At 37.9% G+C, this 25,000-nt stretch overlaps 1 protein-coding gene across 2 annotated transcripts in view; it reads right to left on the bottom strand.

Annotated features, from left to right (window-relative positions):
- LOC121384720 (prominin-1-like) overlaps window positions 1-25,000 on the bottom strand; it is a 42,468-nt gene that overhangs the window by 10,069 nt on the left and 7,399 nt on the right. The window contains exons 2-7 of one of the 2 annotated variants that reach the window (XM_041515240.1): window positions 20,541-20,596; window positions 19,415-19,543; window positions 15,541-15,614; window positions 13,694-13,814; window positions 12,519-12,585; window positions 9,038-9,121 (exon numbers count right to left, since the gene is read on the bottom strand). In XM_041515240.1, coding sequence (XP_041371174.1) covers window positions 9,038-9,121; window positions 12,519-12,585; window positions 13,694-13,814; window positions 15,541-15,614; window positions 19,415-19,543; window positions 20,541-20,596 — 531 coding nt within the window. Of the gene's footprint in view, window positions 1-8,215; window positions 9,122-12,518; window positions 12,586-13,693; window positions 13,815-15,540; window positions 15,615-19,414; window positions 19,544-20,540; window positions 20,597-25,000 lie in introns of those variants that run through there. The other variant, XM_041515238.1, reaches the window with a different exon arrangement.

Genomic DNA, 25,000 nt, shown 5'->3' with positions numbered 1-25,000 from the left:
CGTTTTTGTTTTCGCTTTATCACAAAAAAAGAAGTAAAGTTTGTTTTATTTAACGACGCCACTAGAGCACATTGATTTTTTTTATCTTATCATCGGCTATTGGACGTCAAACATATGGTCATTCTGACACTGTTTTTTTTTTTTAAGGAAACCCGCTGTCGCCACATAGGGTACTCTTTTACGACAGGCAACAAGGGATCTTTTATTTGCTCTTTCTACAGGCAGGATAGCACAAACCATGGCCTTTGTTGCACCAGTTATGGATCACTGGTCGGTGCAAGTGTTTTACACCTACCCATTGTGCCATGCTTCGACTGGGATCCGAACCCAGTACCTACCAGCCTGTAGACTGGCCTAACCACGACGCCACCGAAGCCGGTGCTTTGTCACAAAGGTTGTGTGGCGTGGAAACATGTCGATGAAATTCAATGCCTGCCATCATTGTTATTAAATTGCTCGAAACTGATGTTCCTGGAGCAAAATTCACTGGAAATAAAGAGGAGACATGTATGGTTGTTCTATCGTATTAGCATTATAAGACATTTTAAAGTCCCGAAATAAAAACTGGCGAAAAAGGGGGGGGGGGGGGCAGATCCCCCACCCAAAGCCCCCCCCCCCCCCTCCCCCCGGCTCCTACGGGCCTGATTATTATATGTCCCGTGTTTTTCATAAACCATATTTTTATCGGCGTGAAAATTAAAAATCGCACGATTTCTCGTAGGCCTATACCTATGATTATATACCCGACTTTACTCGAGTACGTTTTTTTTTTTTCATTATTTGGTATAATATCTATATTTTACATTTTATTGCATTTTTATACAACAGCTCAGAGATTTAAAACGTTTAGTTATTTATTTTCCCAATAGTTCAGGTGTTTTTCCAAATTTACAAATTCCCGTTCAGTGTTAGGGAAAATGCCACCGTCAATGACGTCTGCAAAACGCTTGTCATAAAAGACCTATAAGCTACGTATCGGTGGTTGGGACGCTAACTTATGGAAATATCCCCCCCCCCCCCCCCCCCTCCAGTCTACGCCCCTGCATCATAATTTACATTTCGTGATACAATTATACTATTTGTATTACTCTCTCTCTCTCTCTCTCTCTCTCTCTCTCTCTCTCTCTCTCTCTCTCTCTCTCTCTCTCTCTCTCTGTCTGACAATAACACTACTTTTAGGCGTTTGTATGTAATACGTGCTTTGGAGGGGTTCTTTTGGAGGTATATTAAGAATAATTAAATTATCCTGTCATCGAGTGCCTATAATATACCTCCTTATGATAAAAAACCAGTTCTTTGCTCGACTTTCGGGTTCCAAGTATACACTGGCGATGCTAGAGTGAGCTAAGCATAGACAACTGACGGGTCGCCACAGAACCGATGTCTGCCCGTAGGAACATAAGTATATGAAATATCTTTAAAATGAATACATAAACTATCCAAGTATAAAACAGAACATTTTCATATATGGCTTCAGTTAACTCGATAGTCAAAGACATTTTGAGAGAGAGAGAGAGAGAGAGAGATAGGGGACATTTATAAAACCTTTTTCTACTTCACTTTGATGCCTTAAAACTACATTCCCTGGAATATTTTTATTATTTAAGCATATAGAACAGAAAATCCAATTACGTTTGGTGCATATATGATGCCGCACTCCGCATTGGTTTCACTACGCTGGGTTATCCAGGTCAAAAACAAAGCCAGTATTTTGAAAGTGGGACACTTTTGACGGGCTCCTACCGATCTCGGTTTTCATTGGCTTATCACAAATATAGAATTCCCCAACAAGAGATCACGTGAGATTTGAACAAATTTAACTGTCTTGATTGAGGGGTCGTCTCATATCTCCAAAACATATTTATATCCATAGAGGTATGGTACAACGCCTTTCCAGGGATCGGTGAGTGGGGGATTTGCCTTGAAATTTTGACAGTGGCCAGCTGTTGGCATACGCGTTACATGTAAGGGGGTGTTACTAATTACGTAACGGGGTAGAGGAAGAGGGTACGCTGTTCGATTTACGTAACATTTTTCAAGACTATATGTTATTTTTATTCATTACTTAGACCTTAAAAGGTGTTTTTTTTAAATGCGCGGTCAGTCTAGGATCGATCCGCATCGGCGGGTATACAAAAAGACGATGATATGTGATATCCTGTCTGTGGGATGGTACATATAAACGATCCCTTGCTAAAAAAAAATGTAGCGGGTTTCCAAGGCGCGTGTGCAGGGATTTCGGCGGGGTTGGGGTTATAGACTGTGTTGAGCCATGCTCCCCCAAAAAATACATTTCAATTTTTTTTAAGCTTGGGCAAGTAAGTGTTTCGACCTCCAATACCCTCCCCCTGCACATGCACCCGATTCCTCTCTAAGATTATATGTCAAAATTACCAAATGTTAGACATCCAACAGCAGATGGAAGGAAGGATAGGATATGTTTTATTTAACGACGCACTCAACACATTTTATTTACGGTTGTATGGGGTCGGATGATTATTAAATCAGTATGCTTTATATTTGATGTCATTAAACAAACAACTCCCCCCCCCCCCCCCCCAAATTTACCCTTTCCAAACGAAATAATATTTATTTGAATTTGTTGATTTTAACACGTAAAATTAAGTGAAAACGTTCATTGTCTACTTTAGTATATTTTATTTTAAAATATATACATGATTAATGTGTTACTAGTATACAAACTAAACTTTGAACGTTCTACTAACGCTTTATAAAATATTAATTCTGAAATAGGAAGGTACGATTGTCGATAATACGTTGTCAAGATCAAACCGGTTTTAACGAAAGACTCTAGTACCGTATCCTCAACCGAACGTTCTTCGTACAGCGCAAGATTTCTCTTTTAATTTTTTAAGACGAACCCTACAATTTGAAATCGGCAAGCGCACGTGTTAACTGAAACTGACAACAGGCTGTCGTTTGTGTTTTGCCGAGCTATGGCGGCACAGGCGACGAATCAAGCGTATACGTTTGACGATATCCGTTCATAGCGAACACACACGACTTTTTTAAAAGTGCATTTGAGCTTGTATTTCACATTTGTACATGATGTTATAATATGGTAACCAGAGAATGTAACTTTAAATATCTCTATGACTGAAGATTATTTCAGGAACGTTCAATACTGTGGTTTACAGTATAAGCCACTTATAAATCATTGCACCTTTTCTTACAGTCATACGTGGAATTTAGATGTTTTGTAATTATTAATATATACCTTTAATCTCATTTACTATTGTATAGTGTGCACAGTCTTTGAATATCGATTATAAACAATATTTTCATTTTTTTATATATTTTTTTTCATTATCAAATGAATCAATATGCAGTACGCTTCATCTCAATTCGCAGTACACCGCAATTTTTGGTTTTTAACCAATACACAGGGGTGTCGGAAGCAAATTAATATTGGGGAGGCGGATGTCGACCGAGCGAAGTTAAATTTGAATTCTAGATGCCATTTCCTGCATTCTGCTGCATTTAAGATACAACTTTAGTAGGTATCTCGTACATATTTTTGTAGCAAAAGTACTGGTAAAAAAGCATATTTCACCGATAATTTTATGACAATGAAAAAGTTTGATTTGTATGAGATCTCACAATCTGTACCCTTTTCTTTGACATATTTGGAAGTGTGCAAAATGCAAATACCATTTTACATGTGTGTAAACTGTTTTAGAATGTATTACAAAATAATAAACAAACAACATAGTAGTCAGTTGTTGCTATTATATATATGAAGCCAGGGTATTGAATCACCTTATAAAGTGATGAAAACATGGGCCAAGTGACATAACTCAATTTAGCTTTTAAATTATAACTGTCCTCCTACACATCAATACAAGTTACTAAATGATAGCCTATATCATTTAGTAGCTTGGCCGACTCAAATTACATCATCTAATTAAAATGTTATTAACAAGATAATCACTACATTGCACAGGGTGCTTGTAATGTTTACCCAAATCATGTCCCGATCCCGACCTCACACCCAAAAATTAAAGGTGGGTTTTTTTGGTTGTTTTTGGGGTTGTTTTTTTGGTCCAAATATTGGGGCGGCAGTCGCCGCCCCTGCCACCCCAGTTCCGACGCCACTGATACAACGAAAACCTTAATTTTCTAATGCACAACTTACACAGCAGGGGCGTAGGCTAGGGCTATTTCAGAATTAATATTTTATAAAGCGTTAGTGGGGGGGGGGGGGCCAGATCCCCCACCCAAAGCCCCCCCCCCCCCCCTTTTTCGCCAGTTTTTATTTCGGGACTTTAAAATGTCTTATAATGCTAATACGATAGAACAACCATACATGTCTCCTCTTCATTTCCAGTGAATTTTGCTCCAGGAACATCAGTTTCGAGCAATTTAATAACAATGATGGCAGGCATTGAATTTCATCGACATGTTTCCACGCCACACAACCTTTGTGACCAAGCACCGGCTTCGGTGGCGTCGTGGTTAGGCCAGTCTACAGGCTGGTAGGTACTGGGTTCGGATCCCAGTCGAAGCATGGCACAATGGGTAGGTGTAAAACACTTGCACCGACCAGTGATCCATAACTGGTGCAACAAAGGCCATGGTTTGTGCTATCCTGCCTGTAGAAAGAGCAAATAAAAGATCCCTTGTTGCCTGTCGTAAAAGAGTACCCTATGTGGCGACAGCGGGTTTCCTTAAAAAAAAATACAGTGTCAGAATGACCATATGTTTGACGTCCAATAGCCGATGATAAGATAAAAAAAATCAATGTGCTCTAGTGGCGTCGTTAAATAAAACAAACTTTACTTCTTTTTTTGTGATAAAGCGAAAACAAAAACGTGATTTCAGTAAATGTCCACAGGGAACGTTTTGTTTTCATACAATGAAATTTACTATAAGCTATTTATTTCTGAACCGATCGTTTTCTAAATTGCACACAAAAATAGTAATGTTTTGTTATTTCCTGTAGGAGGGCAAAACTGCGCTATGAAAAACAATTAACACAGAAAGTACAATCTCAGTCAGCACCTATTCCATTGCCTTCTGCTGCCACATTCACCCGCTCACAGTCAATCCCATATGACACTACTGTATGTTTTTTCTGTGATACAAAATCTTCAAAACGCAACCCACTGTTTATAGTTCGCACTGATGTTGCTGGCCGGCATTTTCGTTCAGCAATTGAAAAAAGTAATGATGACAACTACCGTGTGAAGCTCAGCACTGCTATAAGCCCCAACGATGCACATGCCATTGATATTCAGTATCATAACAAATGTTGGACGACCCATGTTACCAATGTTCTCCGCAAACAAAGCCAAGAAAGAACAATTCCAAATGCAGCAAATGAAATAGCAAGCCGACATTGAGTTCGTAAGCCTGGTTGAAGAGACCCTGATTGCTGGTGAGATTCTCAAAAATGTCTGATCTGCATACTGCATACCTGTATATTAGGTCAGCTAACTGTGTAGAGAATCCTGTGTGTTCGCGTAAAAATGTAAAAGATCTTATTGCAAGTGAAATTCCTGGTATAGAATTCCATAACCCAAAGCGAAGGAATGAATCTGACCTTGTAAGGTGTAAAAGATTCCCGGGATGCAGCAGTGCAGATCACAGCAGAATCGCAAAAATAGGAACATTGAAGCTGACATGAAGACACTATTCAAAGCATCCATCATTCTCCGACAAGTGATCACAAAAGCGGAAAGATGCAATTTCAGCGGCTCACTAACTGACATAACTGATGCACATGTACCAACAGAGTTGTATACATTATTCCGGTGGATTTTGCAAGGAACAAAGTCCAGTCTGTCGTCTGACATGTCTGAGGGCAAAAGAGCAGCAGTAGATAAACATGCAAAGAGTCTTGCCCAGAGTACTGTGTATTATCATCTCTCAGATCGTCAGACAAGACATAAATCTGATTGTAGTTAGGTACCACAATGAAATGCCACAACAGCTAGGTATTGGTGTAGCTGTAAGACAAGCAATAAGGGACAAAAACGTCATCAATCTTCTGCATGGTTTTGGTGTTTCAGTGGCATACGACGAATCCTAAAACTAGAAACTCAAATAGCTAATACAGTTCTAAAACAAATGCAAGAAAATTATGGAGTCTATATCCTTGCAAACATTGTCCTGGCCGACATATATTCTTTGCAGTAGACAATGTTGACTTTGCTGAGGATACGCCAAACGGAAAGCGTACACTTCATGGCACAGTAATGGCAATGTACCAGAGGCATAATTCAGAGGATATAACATCCAAGTTAGACCTCACAGGCCAAGCCAAAATGAAGACCACCAAGGAACTACCTTCAACAAACACTGATCTCATTCCCTGTACAATGCCAAAAAATCCCAAACCACCAAGCCCAGCGTACCCAACATTTGCTCTCAATAAAGAACCACAAGCAGGCAGGGACTACAGATATGAAATGGCTTGGCTGCTAGGGAAAGCTCTCTCTAGTGAAACAACCCAATTCAGCACAGAACAAGAGGAAGTAACGCATGCATACCACATTCCAGGCTGGGCAGCTTACAATTCTCTTTTGAGTAAGTCAGTGACTCTCACAAGTGTTAACACACCTCCACTACTGGCTGCTCCGGCTCCGACATATCTGCCAAGGTTGTTGGCCCAGAACGCAAAACAGTGATAACTCTTGACTTATACAAGCCAGGCAAACAACTTCAAATAGCTCGGGAGGATTGCAGTCACCTTATCCTCCGCCCTGGGGAACTGCATATGGTTATGGCTCATCTCCGAACAATTGGCTCATACACAGACAATAGTGGGCTAGATTTGTGTTGGATTGAAGCAGACTTATATGGTTCAGCTACCGTGAAACAGATTCTCGAGGGACGACATGTCAATTTAACTACCCTACAGGCTTTGTTCACACTCTATGCAGAAGCTTTCTTTAAAGACAACACATATTTGCTCCGTGCATGTGCTAGTAAGGTGTACCATCTCAACCAGGCTTGCTAAAATGGTAATGTTGAAGACATACAGAAAGCCCATGCAGATATGATGCATACCATTGTATTACTGGATATTGTGAACCCGATGAGCAGATTTGATGAACATGTCACAAACAATCCACTAGCCAGAGCCATTCGTCAGTATATGCAGATGGTATTAGAAATGCTCATGTACATCAGAGCTGTACGGACTGGTGATTGGAAGCTTCATCTTGACACCACAGAAGTCTTTGTAAAATACTTCTTTGCTTCCGACAAGTTGAATTATGCACGCCTTACTCCTGTGTACTTGGGAGATATGAAAGCCTTAGCTCAAACAGATACCGAGATATGGGAAGAGTTTATGGGTCGTCAACAAGAATATGGTACCTTTCTGTGCTATTGGACCAGATTATGTAGCATATCACATCACAGATATAACATCAATCGCCACAGTTAGCATGCACAATCTTCTAGCTCATATAAAGACAAAAGATGAACTCACAGCATATCTAGCCCACAAAGTTCTAGCGCATGCCCTGACAAACGGAAAGAATACTGTAGTAGCATGGGGTGATCATGCAAAAGGCACTCACAGAAAAGTTAATCTTTCAAGTATTCAGGAAGAGGCAGACACCAAGCTAATTCTTCATTCTGTTGACGCCACATCAAATGGGGCCACTTCAATTAGGATCCAGTCTCCGGATACTGACGTTCTTGTGCTAGCTATCAGACGTTATCCAAATTTCTGTCAAGACACATGTTTTGTGACAGGAATTGCCCAGAAAAGTAGAGTCATACAACTTCAACCTATCTACAATGCCCTTGGTCCCAACAAAACTGCAGCACTGCCGGGTTTTCGTGCACTATCTGGAGCAGACATTACTGGTAGATTTGCTGGCAAGGGGAAGCTGACATGCTGGAAAGTGCTACAAGAACTTCACGCAGGTGATGATATAGTGCAGGCATTTGCACAGCTTGGTGTATCGGAGAAACCATCCGAAGCCTTAATTGCCGCTCTAGAAGCATATGTCTGCAAGCTGTATTTGCCTCTCACAGAAATGACGAATGTAGCAGATATGAGGTGGTGGCTGTTCAAAAAAAAAAAAAAAAGAATCTGAGGGTCTACCTCCAACTAGGGCTGCACTGATACCTGCAATTTTGAGAGCTCATTACCAGGCTATGGTTTGGTAAAATGATGTAGTGGCCAACCCCGAGCTTCCAGAACCTCAGCATTATGGTTGGGATTTAGTTGGACACTTCCAACCAGTGATGACTTCCTTGCCTCCTGCTCCTGATGCAGTGACTCATCTGGTGAAGTGTTCATATGCACAGACACGGTGTGCAAACAACCGTTGCAAATGCAGAAAAAAATTGACTTCACTGTACAGACTTATGTAACTGTTCTGATGATGAACCGTGTGAAAGTTGGGAAGAAACTGTCTTAACAGATGATGAGGATGAGAGTTATGAAGATTAAAATACTGGAAGTAATGTTAAGAATATGAATAATAGGCAATATCTGGCAATTTACAGGACATTTCAAGATTCCATGATTTTCCAAAAGGGCGTCCCCCCCCCCCGGCTCATGATATCCACTAAATGAAGTCTTCTTTAAGCTCATTACTATTAAAAAATCTCGGTTTTTCCACCAAAAACAGCTTCATACGATGTTCACAACCGGAATTATTGTTGAAAAATTAGTGTAAATGGCAGCCATTTTGAAATTCAAGATGGCCGCTATCGGCCACCCCTCAAAGTTTGCCATCATGATTTTTCTTGCTCTTTAGCGTGTATAGAAGGTATCTAAATAGGTGTGATCTTCTAATCATTTATTTCCCATGGGATTTCATAGTCCCCTTGACTATATATTATTATATCATTTTAAAACTTATTACAGTAGCATTCTGAAAAGCTTCGGTCCACTTGTATGCCAATTATCTTCAAGGTCAAGGTCGAGAGAGAGAGAGAGAGAGAGAGAGAGAGAGAGAGAGAGAGAGAGACACACACACACACACACACACACACACACACAGAGAGAGTGAGTTGCTGTATGGACCAGTAATTAAAATTGAAAATGTACCAGTCTCGGCATTTCCAAAAGCATTTACGATTCTATTTGCATTCAGCGTACGTATTGCCGTTTTTTCAACATGTTCATGTAGACCTGAAAATGAAAATCGATCGTGTTTAAATGGGCATTGGTGAACATTGATAAAACAGAGTCTGTGACGTTAAAATACCCTTAAAATAGATTAAACACGACTCCTTAACCGTTACTTCTCAGACACACGTGCATTTTTAAAAATATAAAAAATGCATTTTGTGGTATTAGAAACACCAGGATGACCAGTAACACCTCGGTTGTACGGAAGTGGATACTCTAAATAATAAGATATAAGTAATGTTTGATTTCAGTGATCATAAACGGCTCTAATATTGAAACATATGCTTTGTGTGTTAAAACAAATAGTGTCAGTCCCTTTAAAGGGACATTCCTGAGTTTGCTGCAATGTTTCAGATGTTATCGACTAACAGAGACTTTTTAACGACTGCATTTACATATCTAATATATTTTTCTGCGTAAAATATTAGTGGATGTATATTAAACGTGTTTCTGATCGTTCTAATATCTGTACTAGGTTAAATTTCATTTTATTTCCTAAAAAAATATTTTTTCGTACGTACGAAATTATTTGAAGACAAAATCCAGTTTGGGCTTCTTACAAATATTGAGATGACCAGAAACACATTGAATATACAGGCACTGATATTCTAAACAAGAAAATATATTTATTATGTAAGTTTAATCGTAGAAACATTTTATTAGTCGGAAATATCTTACAATGCAGCAAACTCAGCAATGTCCTTTTAAAGGTTGCTTTGTCACCGAATTCCCCAAACGCATGCACCTGTTTACTCGTTTGAGTATATTTATTCACATAAGTAAATATACAATTGAGAGTATATACCTCACCCGAACGGATTTGTTCACATGAGTAAAATTACTCCAGGAGTAAATTTAAATCTACATATATGTAAATTTGCTCCATATGTAAATTTGCTCCATATGCAAATTCGTCATGCGAACCCTTAGCAAAACTACACACATGAGTATATTCTAATTCACTTGGGATTTTGAAGGTTAATTATACTTTCTAGTGTTCATCTGTTAATAATAATAAAAGAGTTTAGAGTTAGAAAAACAAGTCAAAGAAGAAATGAATATTTTTTTTTTAAACAACTGCAAGATGGAAACAACAGAGTGACATTAGTATCTCAGACTCTATTAAAGTCTTCAGTCTAGACTAAGTTTTATAAGCACCAAGCTAGGGCCCACATTTTCGAAGCACACCATAGTGACGTCATAGCTTACGATGATTTTACAATTTCATAGCGTTAAGATCGCTTCGAAAATATGAGCCCTGGGCTCGTGCTTATAAACCTTTCAGAGTCCAGACTCGATCTTTAATGACGTCACACGCATACAATTTGTATGGCGTTGTCATGACGTTACTGTCTTAGACTCCATTAAGTCTCAAGTTTAGACTCTAAACATGTTATAAGCACCAGGCCAGGTCATAACAAAAACAGTCATGGACTAAACGTGTGTGTGTGTGCACGTGTGTGGGTGACATGTGCGAACTTGCAGTACGAGTTTTATACCACTACGTACCGATTTAGGCGATCTGAACGGTTCTGTTTTGTGTGTGAACACTGTGACAAGGCGAAGGCTGCCTAATGACACGGAATGGGAGATTATTGGCATGCATATATCACTGGTATGTCAACTCAAGAAATTGGCAGACAATTGAACATTACTGGCATCAGAACCGTGGTGAGATCTTGGCTGACATTTGTAGATAACATTTGCGACCATCAGGGGTTTTTGGTATCAACTGTTGGGAAATGGCAAATGCTAAGTTTCATGTCAGTTGCTCGATTGTTAATAAAAATCCTTCAGTATGTCCAAGCCATAATATCATCATATTTCTTTTCCTTCAGTATTTCAAGCTCAATATATTATCTTAATGTGACCATTTGGCACGCCTCAGTAATTTGATGATACTGGATTTTTGCTTGGTTTACAACAACAACAACAACATCAACCAAATAACCCCCCCCCCCCCAAAAAAAAAAAAAAAAAAAAAAAAAAACACACCCAAAAAACCAAAACACCCAACCAACCCAAAAAAAACCCACACCTAAGAACCATTATAACATTGTTTGTTGTGCGCTGATCTGCGTTAGTCAAACAACCTGTTACAGATTTTATTGCAACCAAGGGCCAGTTGTTCAAATGTCAGTGATCTTAACCAGAAGGTAACAGAAAACCACGCAAAGACTGAATCAACACAAATACTAATTGAAAACATAATTTAGAGATTTAGAGCAACCATAGGTATCCACACAAAATCAAATCTGAGGTTTATTTTGTATTTGTGCAAAAAATAATTAAAACGAAAACATTAAACTAAGCCAGGGTTATTTTAATCATACTTTGAACAACTAGAGCCTATTATTATCCACATAGTTCAAGATATTCAGGGAAATATAACTAAAGTATGACCCACGTGCGTCATAATCATTTCACGTGTACCATGAATGACGTAATTTTGGGAAGCGACGTCATAACTTAATGTGGATTCCCCAGTCTTAGCTGAAACGTTTCGACATGGTCCTAGCTTGTTATTCATTAACAAATATATATATACAGGGTCGTAGCTAGGATTTTTTTTGTTTTGGGGGGGGGGAGGGGCGGGGGTAACTGAGTAGTTAATAGTCTGAAACTCCTTAAACAGTTAAGTAGAGAATTTTCTTTCAGTATCTATAATGCTTTCCGGATTTTTTTCGGTGTGTGTGTGTGTGTGTGCGCAACTGCCAGGCGCGGATTTAGTGGGGGGCCCAAGGGGCCCGGGGCCCCCCCCCCCTATTTTTGGGGTCAAGTTATTAAAAAAAATTTAACTATAGGCTAGCATACACTAGAGTGGAATTACACAAAAATGCACTTATTTCCCAATTTTGAAGATAACAAAAACAGTATGACAATACCAAAAACATACGTTAATATAGCTATTTTGTTACTCAGATGCGAGGAAATCGCGTTTCAGGCCACTTAAATTTCAAAATTTCGCGGGGGAGCATGCCGCCGGACCCCCTAGGAATCTCGGGCGCTTCGCGCCCTCCGCCCCCACCCTATTTAAAAATCCTGGATCCGCGCCTGACTGCCCCCCCCCCTTGCCCCCCCCCCCGCAAGCTACGGCACTGATATATATATAATAAAGAAATTATTACACTCGCATGTGAATCCTACTGATTTTACGAAACTCTGATCTGAAACTTTGTGTATAGCTTAATCATGTACTGTTACAGATCAAGTTTGATTTCATGACGATTTACTGATTTTTTCCACAGAATTATGTCCATTAAACTGTTATTTGGCCAGGTAGGGGTTCATGTATTGCTATATAGTAGTACTCGTAGAATGTTTCAGTTTGTTAATATCGTGAGGTGGGCTAGTAGTGTTCTATGGCCAAGCGCTTGTAACGGACAAACCAGCTTACTCGTAATTTCGTGTACTATGACGTCGGCTATAAGTTTATACATGTCCACACAAACGTATCGGAATTGCTGAAAAATAAAATGAAAATTGCAAAGCATTACAATATTATATTTTAGTATAGGAGAAATATAGAATACTACATCAGTGGTTGTTAGATGTCATTTGTATTACGAGTTCTTTATTGAGAATAACTGGTTACTGTCTTAATTAAGATATCGCCGTTATCCTGCGAAGGTTAGAATGGCGAATTCTGCGAGGCCTTAGCTGAGTGGCAATCGCCATTCGAACTGAACACGATAAAGCTATATGATTAGTAACCAGTTATGTTACTTATCCTGCAATCCACATACAATGAAAAATTTATTAAATAAATCCTTTTATTCCATAACTTTTAAGTCTTTACCGTTTTCCAGTGTAGCGTGACCACATGTGTTGAATGTCTTGTCACCTATGATATCTATACACCAAAACAATAATTTATTTGTTATTTTTTAAATAAAAGTCTACTGGAAATAAAAGAATAAGTAACTCTGGCCTGACGTCAACGAAAAGATTATATATTTTCGGGTACACTAGAACACTGGTGATAATTAGTTCACAAAAACACGTATTAAGCTTGAGATTATATGTCTATCTGTCTCTGTCTGTCTGTCTGGATTATATGTCTATCTGTCTCTGTCTGTCTGTCTGTCTGTGGATTATATGTCTATCTGTCTCTGTCTGTCTGTCTGTCTGTCTGTCTCTCTCTCTCTCTCTCTCTCTCTCTCTCTCTCTCTCTCTCTCACACACTACCTCTGTCTGTCTCTCTCTACCTCCCCCTCTCTCTCTCTCTCTCTCTCTCTCTCTCTCTCTCTCTCTCTCTCATTTCAATAGCAGAGGCTCGCATAAAACACAATAGTAGTAACCTCCATATGTACAATTGTGTGTGTGTGTGTGTGTGTGAAAGAGAGAGAGAGAGAGAGAGAGAGAGAGAGAGAGAGAGAGAGAGAGAGACAGAGACAGAGACAGAGAGAGACAGACAGAGAGACAGATTATATGGATAGGCAGAGAGACAGACACACATATACAGAGATAGAGGAAGATAGAGGCAGACATACCGGTAGAAGGATAAAGAGATAATAGCTATACTAGTGAATCACGTATTGTTTATTTGTTTATTTGCTATGATTGACGAACCCCTGTTGTGTCAGTGATGAACGACTTCATGTCAGTGAGGATATCGGTGGTCACTTTGTCCACACGGTTTATAATGAAATCACACAGAGTGCTAGAGACAATCACCAAATGAACAGCAACCCTAGGTAAAGAAAGGAATGGTTGATTAATGACACCTAAGCACCTTTGTTTTCTTTAAACCCCACCCCCACCCCCACCCAGAACCCCCCCCCCAAGAAAACCCCCCAACAAAAAACAAACATAAACACACAGCTATTTGGCGTGTGAAAAGGAAGAAAGGAAATGTTTTATTTAACGACGCACTCAACACATTTTATTTACGGTTATATGGTTAAGGACATATGGTTAAGGACCACACAGATATTGAGAGATGAAGTTTACTGTCGCCACTTCATGAGATACTCTTTTCGGTTAGCAGCAAGAGATCTTTTATATGCACCACCCCACAGACAGGATAGTATATACCACGGTCTTTGATACACCAGTTGTGGAGCACTGGCTGGATCGAGAAATAGCCGAACTGGTCCACCGACGGGAATCAGGCGAGCGCTGTACCACTAAGCTACGCTCCCCTTCCCCCCCCCCCCCCCCCCCCACCCCATTTTGCCTGTAACATGTAGGGTTGCTCTATCGATAACGCAGTAACATCGTTTATGTGCATGCACTTTTCCTATAGACAGGACACTATTTACCACGACTTTTTGAGAAACACAACAGCCTCCCAGATCATACCTCTATTCAAGTCGAGACAAATTTTCGTACAATAGCAGGATCAGCTTAGTAGTCCATGACCCTGTAAACAATTTGACTAACAAAAATGGGACTAAAAGGCACTATGGTCTTTTGTTAGCCTGATGTCTGATCTGTATGAACATATGTGATGGTCATTTCAGAAGCCCAGCTAAATATGAAAATAGTGGCCATTTTTCAAAATGGCTGAAACTTTATTTATCTGTTAACATATATCGGAATTTAGCTCCTTCAAAATTGGCGGTGGTTAGGCATAGTCATTTGATTGAATACTGTTCAGTATTACATTCTGAATATTCTAATGTATATTTTGTAGCAATGTTTTAAATATAATTTTTAATATTTAAGAAAATATGGAGGAAACTTTAAAAAAATATATATATTCTCTTTTTTTGGTAATTTAGTTTGCAAAAGAGATTTTAATAGAAGAAAAAAAAGGAAAGGAAAAAATGTGTTTTAGTTTTTCTTGATCAGTGTACTCCATAGTGTCTCAGAAATAAAACTCTCATGTGTGGAGCATTGAGAAATTAGTTTTTTTAAACTATGAAATTGTAGCTGCAAGACGTAGCCAAGTCTCACGGAGATAAGGGGCAGGGATAACACAAATTTAAGATTTTGTCACTTGTATTCGTTCTATGATAATGAAAACTGGCAAGACGTTTGAAAGGTAATTACCCCTTACTGTTATCTATGGATAAATTCATGTGATGATGCAATGGTAATCAAATCAATTTTATTTACAGTTATGACCCTGAAATGACCTCTAAAAGTCATCTGAGGTCAATGTTCTAAGTATGTCTTTAACTCTAGAGGTTCATTCATGGAAGTACTAGTAGTTAAACATAAAATGACAATAAAATATTATTTAGGGTTATTTTTACCATGCTTTTATATAGCGAAATTGCCATGGCCATATTGAGAATGCCTTCAATCTTAATCTCTATGATGTGTAGTATGTGTGTGCCAAGTTTCATGTTTTTATCAAAAAGTGCACGATTCATTTACATATCCTCTGGACTAATTGAAGAAATCTGTCTTCAAACACTGAAAACATCACCATCAACAACAAAAGGAGACGATATAAAATGTGTACTCACATTATAAACACAGAAAAGATCACCAACGTGACACTGAAACATATCCTTTTCATTCTGGTTTGTGAGGAATGTTTCTAAAATAATAATAATAATAACAACAACAACAATAATAATAGTAATAATCACAGGCGTAGGAAGGTGCCAAAAAGTGACATGTGTATGTGGGGGGAGTGGGGAGGGGCGCGCGCGCGCACACACACACACACACACACACACACACATATATTACTGAACGAGTGAACAGTTTTGGTATCTGACAAGCGAAAGCGAGTCAGATACAAACATTGTTCACGAGTTTCATAAAAATTGTATGACAGGCAAGCTAGTTTAGTATTTTATTTATTACAAACGAACTACAAACAAGCCGCAACGCAGAAGTAAGCAGATGTCGAGACCTACTACACGTTATTTTGTGTCAGCAAGTGATCTACGTCACACGTAAACTTAAACGACGTCACAGTGAGCAACGAGACGTCATCAATGCATAGTTTAGATTTTGTACAAATACGGTTAGATACGTTAATAATCTCTGAACAAAACATTTTCAACAGCAATTTTGCACTCAATGTTTACTAGCGTTCAGAAAAAGGTCGCGCCATGCACCTAGTTATTTTATTGCATGGAGAAGCAAAGTGACGTCATTCGAATATCTACGTCATTCAAAAAACAATTTTCCCCCGCCAGTCTGCACGTGTCAATATTACACTAGTTAGATATTGAGATATTGAGTAATTGTTATGACATGAGTAATATCTTACACTAGTCACTCATAACTTGGAAAAATGTGTTCCATATTTTCTCACTGAGAAATATTCTGCATTGGTCTAACGAACCATACTATTGGACAATTTGACGCTTACAAACCAATGACCTTGTCGGTATGACGTCATCACGATTTGGCAAAAACAAAAAAATGACGTAATGTAGTTTAAAGAGTTTGCAATTGTGGCTCTTCGTTTTCGGTGTTAAATTTATAACTAAATTACAAAATTATAGCAATTCTCAGAATAGTGCGTAAAGTGGTTTACATCGTTTCTAACTTATTTCACTCGGGACATAAATTTGATAATAAATGGTAACTCGTTTATCATATATATATATATATATATATATATATATATATATATATATATATATATATATACTGTAAATACAGGAAGTTCTGCGAACAACAAAGTACTGCGAAAACTGCGATGAACTAAAGATCGCAATACTTTCTCCACGCAGTATTATGTCGTTGGTGATTTTTTTTCTCTTTCCAAAAAAGAAAAAGAAAAACAAAGTATAAAATAATTAAAAATCAGTTTTATTTAGTAATTTAATAATCAACCAGTCATAAGCAAACATGCTCAGTCTTTGTAAATTGCACAATTACTCACTTTGGCCTAGTAATCCTGCCAAACGCCATCCCCTGAGAATCATTTCTTTGTCTTTCGACAACTGATCCATGCAGGCCACAACCCACCGAGCATGAATAGGCTTGATCACACTTATTCTTAAGTCAACACCTTTGTCATTCTTTTCTTTCAAGTTCTTAGCTACAGTATCAGCATACCACTGAGTAAACCATTCCTTCATGGCAGATTTAAAATCTTCACGGACAGATTCATTGGCTGCAGCTCACCAGTGCAGCCAGCCGGAACAAATCTAATTTTTCGAATGACCGTTTGCGTAACAAGTCAAGAAAAGATTTGCATCTGTGGGCGGCAAAAACATCAAATATTGCCAAAGATGTTTGGCGAGCTGGAAGTTTGAGTTCTTTTTTCACTTTTGTTGTATATGGCACCAACACAGAGTCGACATACTGCAACATGGTTTCTTCGTTACTCCAGTGATTGGCTGAATGGGTCACGTGCCAGTCATTGGGGAAATTGTACTGGGCTTGACACGTGGTCTAAGTTTTCACTCCTTGCGGCTAATGATAAAACAACGTTATTGTGTTAAGTTTTAAATACAGTTCTATCAGCTGAGGTCGCAGTACTTTCTACACGCAGTTTTGGCCATTGTTGACTACTCGCAATACTTTCATGACGCAATACATAGTAGATTTACAGTATGTATATATATATATATATATATATATATATATATATATATATATATATATATATATGTGTGTCTTACACACCCGTTGGTGAGAACACAATGCGATATTTTTGATAACACATAGTTAACAATTTGAAGACATACGACTGGCTGCTCCTAGGTGATGACCAGGTCACCAATACTATACGTCCAATAAAAAGACAGCAAATCTATTACGCTGTGAGGTATGGTTAACCTGGCACGCTACAGGTGCAGAGGGTTGTAAATACCTTTTAGTCGATAAAGATGACATTGTTAAAATTTGCTTAAAACCTGTTTTTTGAGGATATGTAAGAAATACATTTCCGTTTCCGTAATTAAATTTCCGTTACATTAATTACAACGTAACGTCATGTCATTGGTCTAGACGTAGCAACGGAAGTTTGTTAATTTTTCGATGAACTTAAACATTATGTCATCAGTTTGCGGATGATTTTTTTTTTTGTTCATACCCAGATGGACGTAAAAGAAATAACAGACAACAACAACAAAATGAACAACAACAACAAAAAATCATCCTCAAACTGTGTAAATCGACCAATCTGATTAAAAGTAGCTCTACTGGGTCTACCAGTAGATCTAACAGCATTGCGTGGACTCCCATGTCCAGGTGACATTTTATCTATAAATAACAATTTAAATATCGACCAATTACACTTCGCCTTTTATAGCGTTATTCGGGAGCATACAAATTCTAAAAATATCGGGCGAGACTATTTATGCAATAGGCGAACTTGTTGGTCTATTTTAACATTAAAAAACAGGGGGGAAAGTGCAGTAATAAAGTCTGGATTGTATACTAGTATAAACAGATTTTATGACTATACCATCACGGTTTTTTTTCGTCTGGAAACAAATTTTAAATAAACATTTATATTGAAATTAGTTTCCGGCATACTTCGTAATTCACCCGAATGATTTCGTATACCCTCGGCATAATTCCGAATGTTTTCAAAAAAATTTCAAATCACTGGCATGATTTTGCAAGTAAGGTTTTGATTGGTCGAATGAAAGGTCAACTGGACATGAGCTCCAACGCGCTGCTGTTAGATCCACATGTAATAGTGGAGCTAATTTTAATTAGATTATAAATCGACAAAGCCGTTCACACGTAAGTTTGTGAATAAATAAATAAATTAATTAATTAATAAATACATGTAAAAATAAATAAATAAATACATGTAAATAAATAAACAAACAAATAAATAAACAAATAAATACATTTTAATATGCAGCAATTACACTAGATGATGAGACTAAGGAATAAAGTAAACTAGCATTATGTATCTTAATTCCAACATTGAACATGAATGCCAAATCCTGCCATTGCATTGCATTCCACACATTCGATTTTTGTTTCCCCTCCATGTCTCACAGCCCTAAAATCAATCGGCCTTTGATGTACCATTTGTGGTGCACTGGCTGGAACTAGCATTAAAGTTGAGGTTTTGTGTTGAATATGCAAATCAAATTTTGAAGCAAACGTTTGGCTAATTCAGTGTGTTGTTAGTGTTTAAAAGTAACCCCACATAAAAGGTATTGACCTAGGGTGACCCCCCCCCCCCCCACCCCCCCCCCCCCCCCCCCCCCCTCATCATACACACTTTCAACTTTCAAAGTTGACCTATACTGGAAAATGATGCAGGACATCATCCTACATGGAATAACCTTGGTGGTCGTTTTGACTCTCTCGGGTAGAACGAAATCCTAAAAAATGTGGACTCTGCTTCTGACTATATTAACAATCTATTAGTACTAGTGATGGATTTATCATAACCAAGTAGGCTACCTTCTCTTTCTTTTTACAACAACATTGGACACAGATGCAGCAAAGCCCACTCAACGGAAGCAAAACAATGAAAGCTACTCCAATGATAATGCAGGTGATAAAACCGGCGTGAAGGTCTGAAAATATGATCTAGAAAAAAATAAATATAAAAACATTATATTAATTACTCTCTCTCTCTCTCTCTCTCTCTCTCTCTCTCTCTCTCCTCCTCTCTCTCTCTCTCTCTATGTTATGTATATATATATGTATATATATATATATATATATATATATATAAAATTATAAAAGATAACAAGTGTACAGTATATATGTATTTAAAAACACATTTACCACATTTTGTACATTATGTGTATATACATTTATACCAAATGTTTGTGTTTTTATCACCACTGGAATATTAGTCCATTAGCAAACCTGATTAAATGACAGCCATCTTGTATGCTCTTTTCATCAAATAGATGAGTATTCCTTTAGCAGTACAGGCAAATGGTGACCATCTTGAAATGTTTTATAACCATCTTGGAAATTGGTGGCTAATATTATTTTTGTAAAAGGTAACTCAGTAACATTATATACACCACATTTCGTGCTTTTATCATCAAGTAGACGATTGTTCCGTTAGCAGCAGCGGTAAATGGTGGCCATATTGAAAAAATTGTGACCGTCTTAGGATTTCTGGTGAATAATGTTATTTTTGTAATAAGTGGCTCAGTAACATAATATATACCAAGTGTCATACGTGTATCACCAAGTAGACACAGACACCATTAGTTGTAATGGCAAATGACAGCAGTCTTGAAAAATGACAGCCATATTGTAATTCCAGGTGGCTAACGTCATTTTTGTAACAAGTGACCCAACAACATTACACATACCACATATCATGCTTGTATTATCAAATGCACGATTTTTGTGTTAGCCGTTGTGAAAAATTATGGACCAAACAGAAATAATTTCCGGCGGTGTTTCTGTTTTAAGCCCGTTACTTTTCCTATAGAAGATTGTTTTGGCCAAATATTGTATACAGTTCAGTGGGTATAAGACATAATTAGGCCCATACAATATACAAATAATTAAAACCAAAAGATAACATACAGAGACAAAACTAATCCGTCTATCATCTTACCTTCATTAAGTCTTCTTTAATGTTCAATTTTTCATTAAGAACTCTTCTTATGGTATCTGGAGAATACAACATTCAACAGTGATTCAGGAGCGCATCGCAAAATGCTAACCGTTCTGTACAAATGGACTAACCACCACTGGTTTAGACGGGGGTGGGGTGGCGTACTTTGCATACAGTATTCAACATCATAAAGTGAGACTTTTTCTCTTTTTTAATTACCCGATATATAAAATAACTAAATAAATAACTTTATTTGTTGATAAGCTTTTAAAGGCTGGGTGGGGGAAAATGCTAGCTGGATATGACCACTCTTGTTTTTTCCTATACGCCATACCAGATCAAACATTTTTAATGTTTTTGTGCCAATGATCCCAGTGTGGCTTGACGTTAGAGAAAAGAAAAAGTGTTTTGGAAAAAAAAACAAAAATAGGTTTTTTTATGTGCAGTGTGTAAAAATATAACTGGCCACTATATGAATGAAATAGCAATGATCGCCCATATTGAAGAATGTCGTCTAGGATTTTTTTTTCTTGTTGTGTATCCTGCTAAACTATATTTGATTATCCTTTTGTCGGATAATCGTTTTGTATGTATGTACGATGAGAGGAAGGAAGGAAAGAAATGTTTTATTTAACGACGCACTCAACACATTTTATTTACGGTTATATGGCGTCAGACATATGGTTAAGGACCACACAGATATAGAGAGAGGAAACCCGCTGTCGCCACTTCATGGGCTACTCTTTTCGATTAGCAGCAAGAGATCTTTTATATGCACCATCCCATAGACAGGATAACACATACCACGACCTTCGATGTACCAGTCTTGGTGTACTGGCTGGAGCGAGAAATAGCCCAAAGGGCCCACTGACGGGGATCGATCCTAAACCGACTGCGCATCAAGCGAGCGCTTTACCCACTGTACGATGAGAGAGAAGGCTGCTAAAGGAGTACTTAGAGTTCGAACATTCCGCCAAATTTGTTTAACCTATAAAAACTATATTTTCTTATCAAAACATAGGGGTGCTAAATCTATTTCGCCAGGCCAAGGAATGTGTGTATATATATAGTAACATAGTGCTAATTATTTTCTTGTGGATCGGTTTTGTCAGTCATGTGTTTTCTAAGCACTTAATATAGCTGAAGGTATATTCTGTGACATCACAATGGTGATTTTCGATTGCATGAATTTGGCCCTCTTATTGAGTTAGCCGGAACTTTGGCGAGGTCCACAGGCGAAAAAAAAAATCATATCCCGATTTTTAATGTAATTTCTTTCCAAAAAAATGTGGTCAGAAAGCAGCTAGGCTAGCCAGCAGAAAACACCTCAGAATAGCCATAGAAAGGGTCAATTTTTCAGACCAATCTGCTAGGACAGAGAAATTAACTTTACATTTCAAAGAAATATAACCAGAATGACACACGTGTGCCATAATGATTTCACATGCACAACGAATGACGTAATTTTGGGAAGCGACGTCATAACTTAAAGGGAAATTCCTGAGTTTGCTGCAACTTTTAAGATGTTATCGACTAACAGAGACTTTTTAACGATTGTAATTACATATCAAATATATTTTTCTGCATGAAATATTAGTGGCTGTATATTAAATGTGTTTCTGGCCGTTCTGATATTTGTACTAGGTTAAATTTTATTGTATTTCTTAAAATATATTTTTTCGTACGTACGAAATTATTTGAAGACAAAATCCAGTTTGGGCTTCTTACAAATATTAAGACGACCAGAAACACATTGAATATACAGATACTGATATTCTAAACAAGAAAATATATTGAATATGTAAGTTTAATCGTAGAAATATTTTATTAGTCTGAAACATCTTACAATGTAGCAAACTCAGGAATGTCCCTGCAGCTTCCCCATTCTTAGACCAAACAAAATAAATTTCTGGTCAGCACGCGCGTCGATCTTGACCCTGGCGCATCAACTTTTATTATTATTATTATTATTATTATTATTATTATTATTATTTAAGAATTGAACGTTATATTTTTGACGTTAGTATCCGGAATATTTTTATTATTTAAGCATATAGAACAGAAAATCCAATTACGTTTGGTGCATATATGACACCGCACTCCGCATCCGTTTCACTACGCTGGCTTATCCAGGTCAAAAACAAAGCCAGTATTTTGAAAGTGGGACACTTTTGACGGGCTCGTACCGATATCGGTTTTTATTGGCTTATCACAAGTATAGAATTCCCCAACAAGAGATCACGTGAGATTTCGCAATTTTTGAACAAATTTAACTGTCTTGATCGAGGGGTCGTCTCATATCTCCAAAACATATTTATATCCATAGAGGTATGGTACAACGCCTTTCCAGTGGTCGGTGGGTGGGGGATTTGCCTTGAAATTTTGACAGTGGCCAGCTGTTGGCATACGTGTTACATGTAAGGGGGTGTTACTAATTACGTAACGCTCTAGGGGTAGAGGAAGAGAGTACTGTGTTCGATTTACGTAACATTTTTCAAGACTATATGTTATTTTTATTTATTACTTAGACCTAAAAAGGTGTTTTTTTAGAAATGCGCGGTCAGTCTAGGATCGATCCCCATCGGCGGGTATATAAAAGACAATGGTATGTGATATCCTGTCTGTGGGATGGTACATATAAAAGAAAATGTAGCGGGTTTCCGAGGCGCGTGTGCAGGGATTTCAGCGGGGTTGGGGTTATAGACTGTGTTGAGCCATGCTTCCCCAAAAAATACATTTCAAAATTGTTTTAAGCTTGGGCAAGTAAGGGTTTCGACCTCCAATACCCTCCCCCTGCACATGCACCCGATTCCTCTCTAAGATTATATGTCAAAATTACCAAATGTTAGACATCCAACAGCAGATGGAAGGAAGGATAGGATATGTTTTATTTAACGACGCACTCAACACATTTTATTTACGGTTGTATGGGGTCGGATGATTATTAAATCAATATGCTTTATCTTTGATGTCATTAAACACACACACACACCCCTAACTTTACCCTTTCCAAACGAACTAATATTTATTTGAATTTGTCGATTTTAACACGTAAAATTAAGAAGTGAAAACGTTCATTGTCTACTTTAGTATATTTTATTTAAAAAATATATACATGATTAATGTGTTACTAGTATACAAACTAAACTTTGAAACTTCTACTAACACTTTATAAAATATCAATTCTGAAATAGGAAGGTACGACTGTTGATAATACATTGTCAAGATCAAACCTGTTTTAACTAAAAACTCTAGTACCGTATCCTCAACCGAACGTTCTTCGTACAGCGCAAGATTTCTCTTTTAATTTTTTGAGACGAACCCTACAATTTGAAATCGCAAACGCACGTGTTAACTGAAACTGACAACAGGCTGTCGTTTTTGCTTTGCCGAGCTATGGCGGCACAGGCGACGAATCAAGCGTATACCGCCGTATGAGAGCGACACTGGATATTGGTACTAAGCGAAGCGATAGAAATATGTGAGAAGGCTACACGTGAGGTAAGATTTCTGAAAATTACTACATTTAGAAGTAACATACATGAACCAGATTTTACACATTCATTTATAACAATTTCCGCCATCAACCAAACCTAAAAGTATACTGATTCAGTTGGATATTTTTGATAAAGCTCATTAAACATGTGATCTAGTACCGGCAAAATGTTGCGTCTGTCAACTTTATGTGCAGTAAAAACAGTTTCTAATGACTTAGATTCATACTTATTATGTCATTTCTGTTTGATTATTTTCTACTATTAACGTAAATGTCTCCGCCAAAACTTTCGTATCTGTCATCCGACATTGTGACTGTCGTCTGTCAGTTTGTCACTGTCACTCACAGTGCAGACGATATTGGGATAAAACTAGAAATGATCGAATCCTCACGTATTCTGTTGTTGACGTAATTGATAAAAAGTAGTTCCGGTAATAACATTCTGTTTTTAACACCAAACAAACCGCCGCATCGAAACGTTTTGACATAACACTATTTTACTTTATTCCTAAAGGCCGTCCCACATTAGCGCAGCGCGTCGCCAGCAAAAAATCAATTCCAATGAATTACCATATACATACCACCACTAGCGCAACGCGTCAACAGCGCGTCAACGTCGGGTTTTTTTCGATCGTTCCAAAAGCAATTTTTGCTGCTTGCTGCTCTGACGAGCACAGAAATATGCAAAATGCACTAAAATCCATCTCGAAGGTAATAATTTCTCCATATTATACCAAACCATCACCTCATCCATGCAGGCGCGGATCTAAGGGTGGGGTGGGGAAAAGAAAGTTAAGGGTCACAAGTGTGCTGTGACCCCTAAATATGTTTTATTCATGTAGGCACAGTAGCTACACCTACTGCACTAAGCAAATGCTTATTCATTATTCTAAGCTCAACAAACTGAGCAAACACCTAAATTAGGAATCCCTTTAAAAGTATACTGAATCTACCTTTGTTTCTT

The sequence above is a fragment of the Gigantopelta aegis genome, chromosome 10 (genome assembly GCF_016097555.1).
Source record: "Gigantopelta aegis isolate Gae_Host chromosome 10, Gae_host_genome, whole genome shotgun sequence".
In the NCBI taxonomy this organism is placed as follows: Eukaryota; Metazoa; Mollusca; class Gastropoda; order Neomphalida; family Peltospiridae; genus Gigantopelta; species Gigantopelta aegis.
Note: the sequence above shows the minus strand (reverse complement) of the source record. Positions and strands in the feature narration are given on the sequence as shown.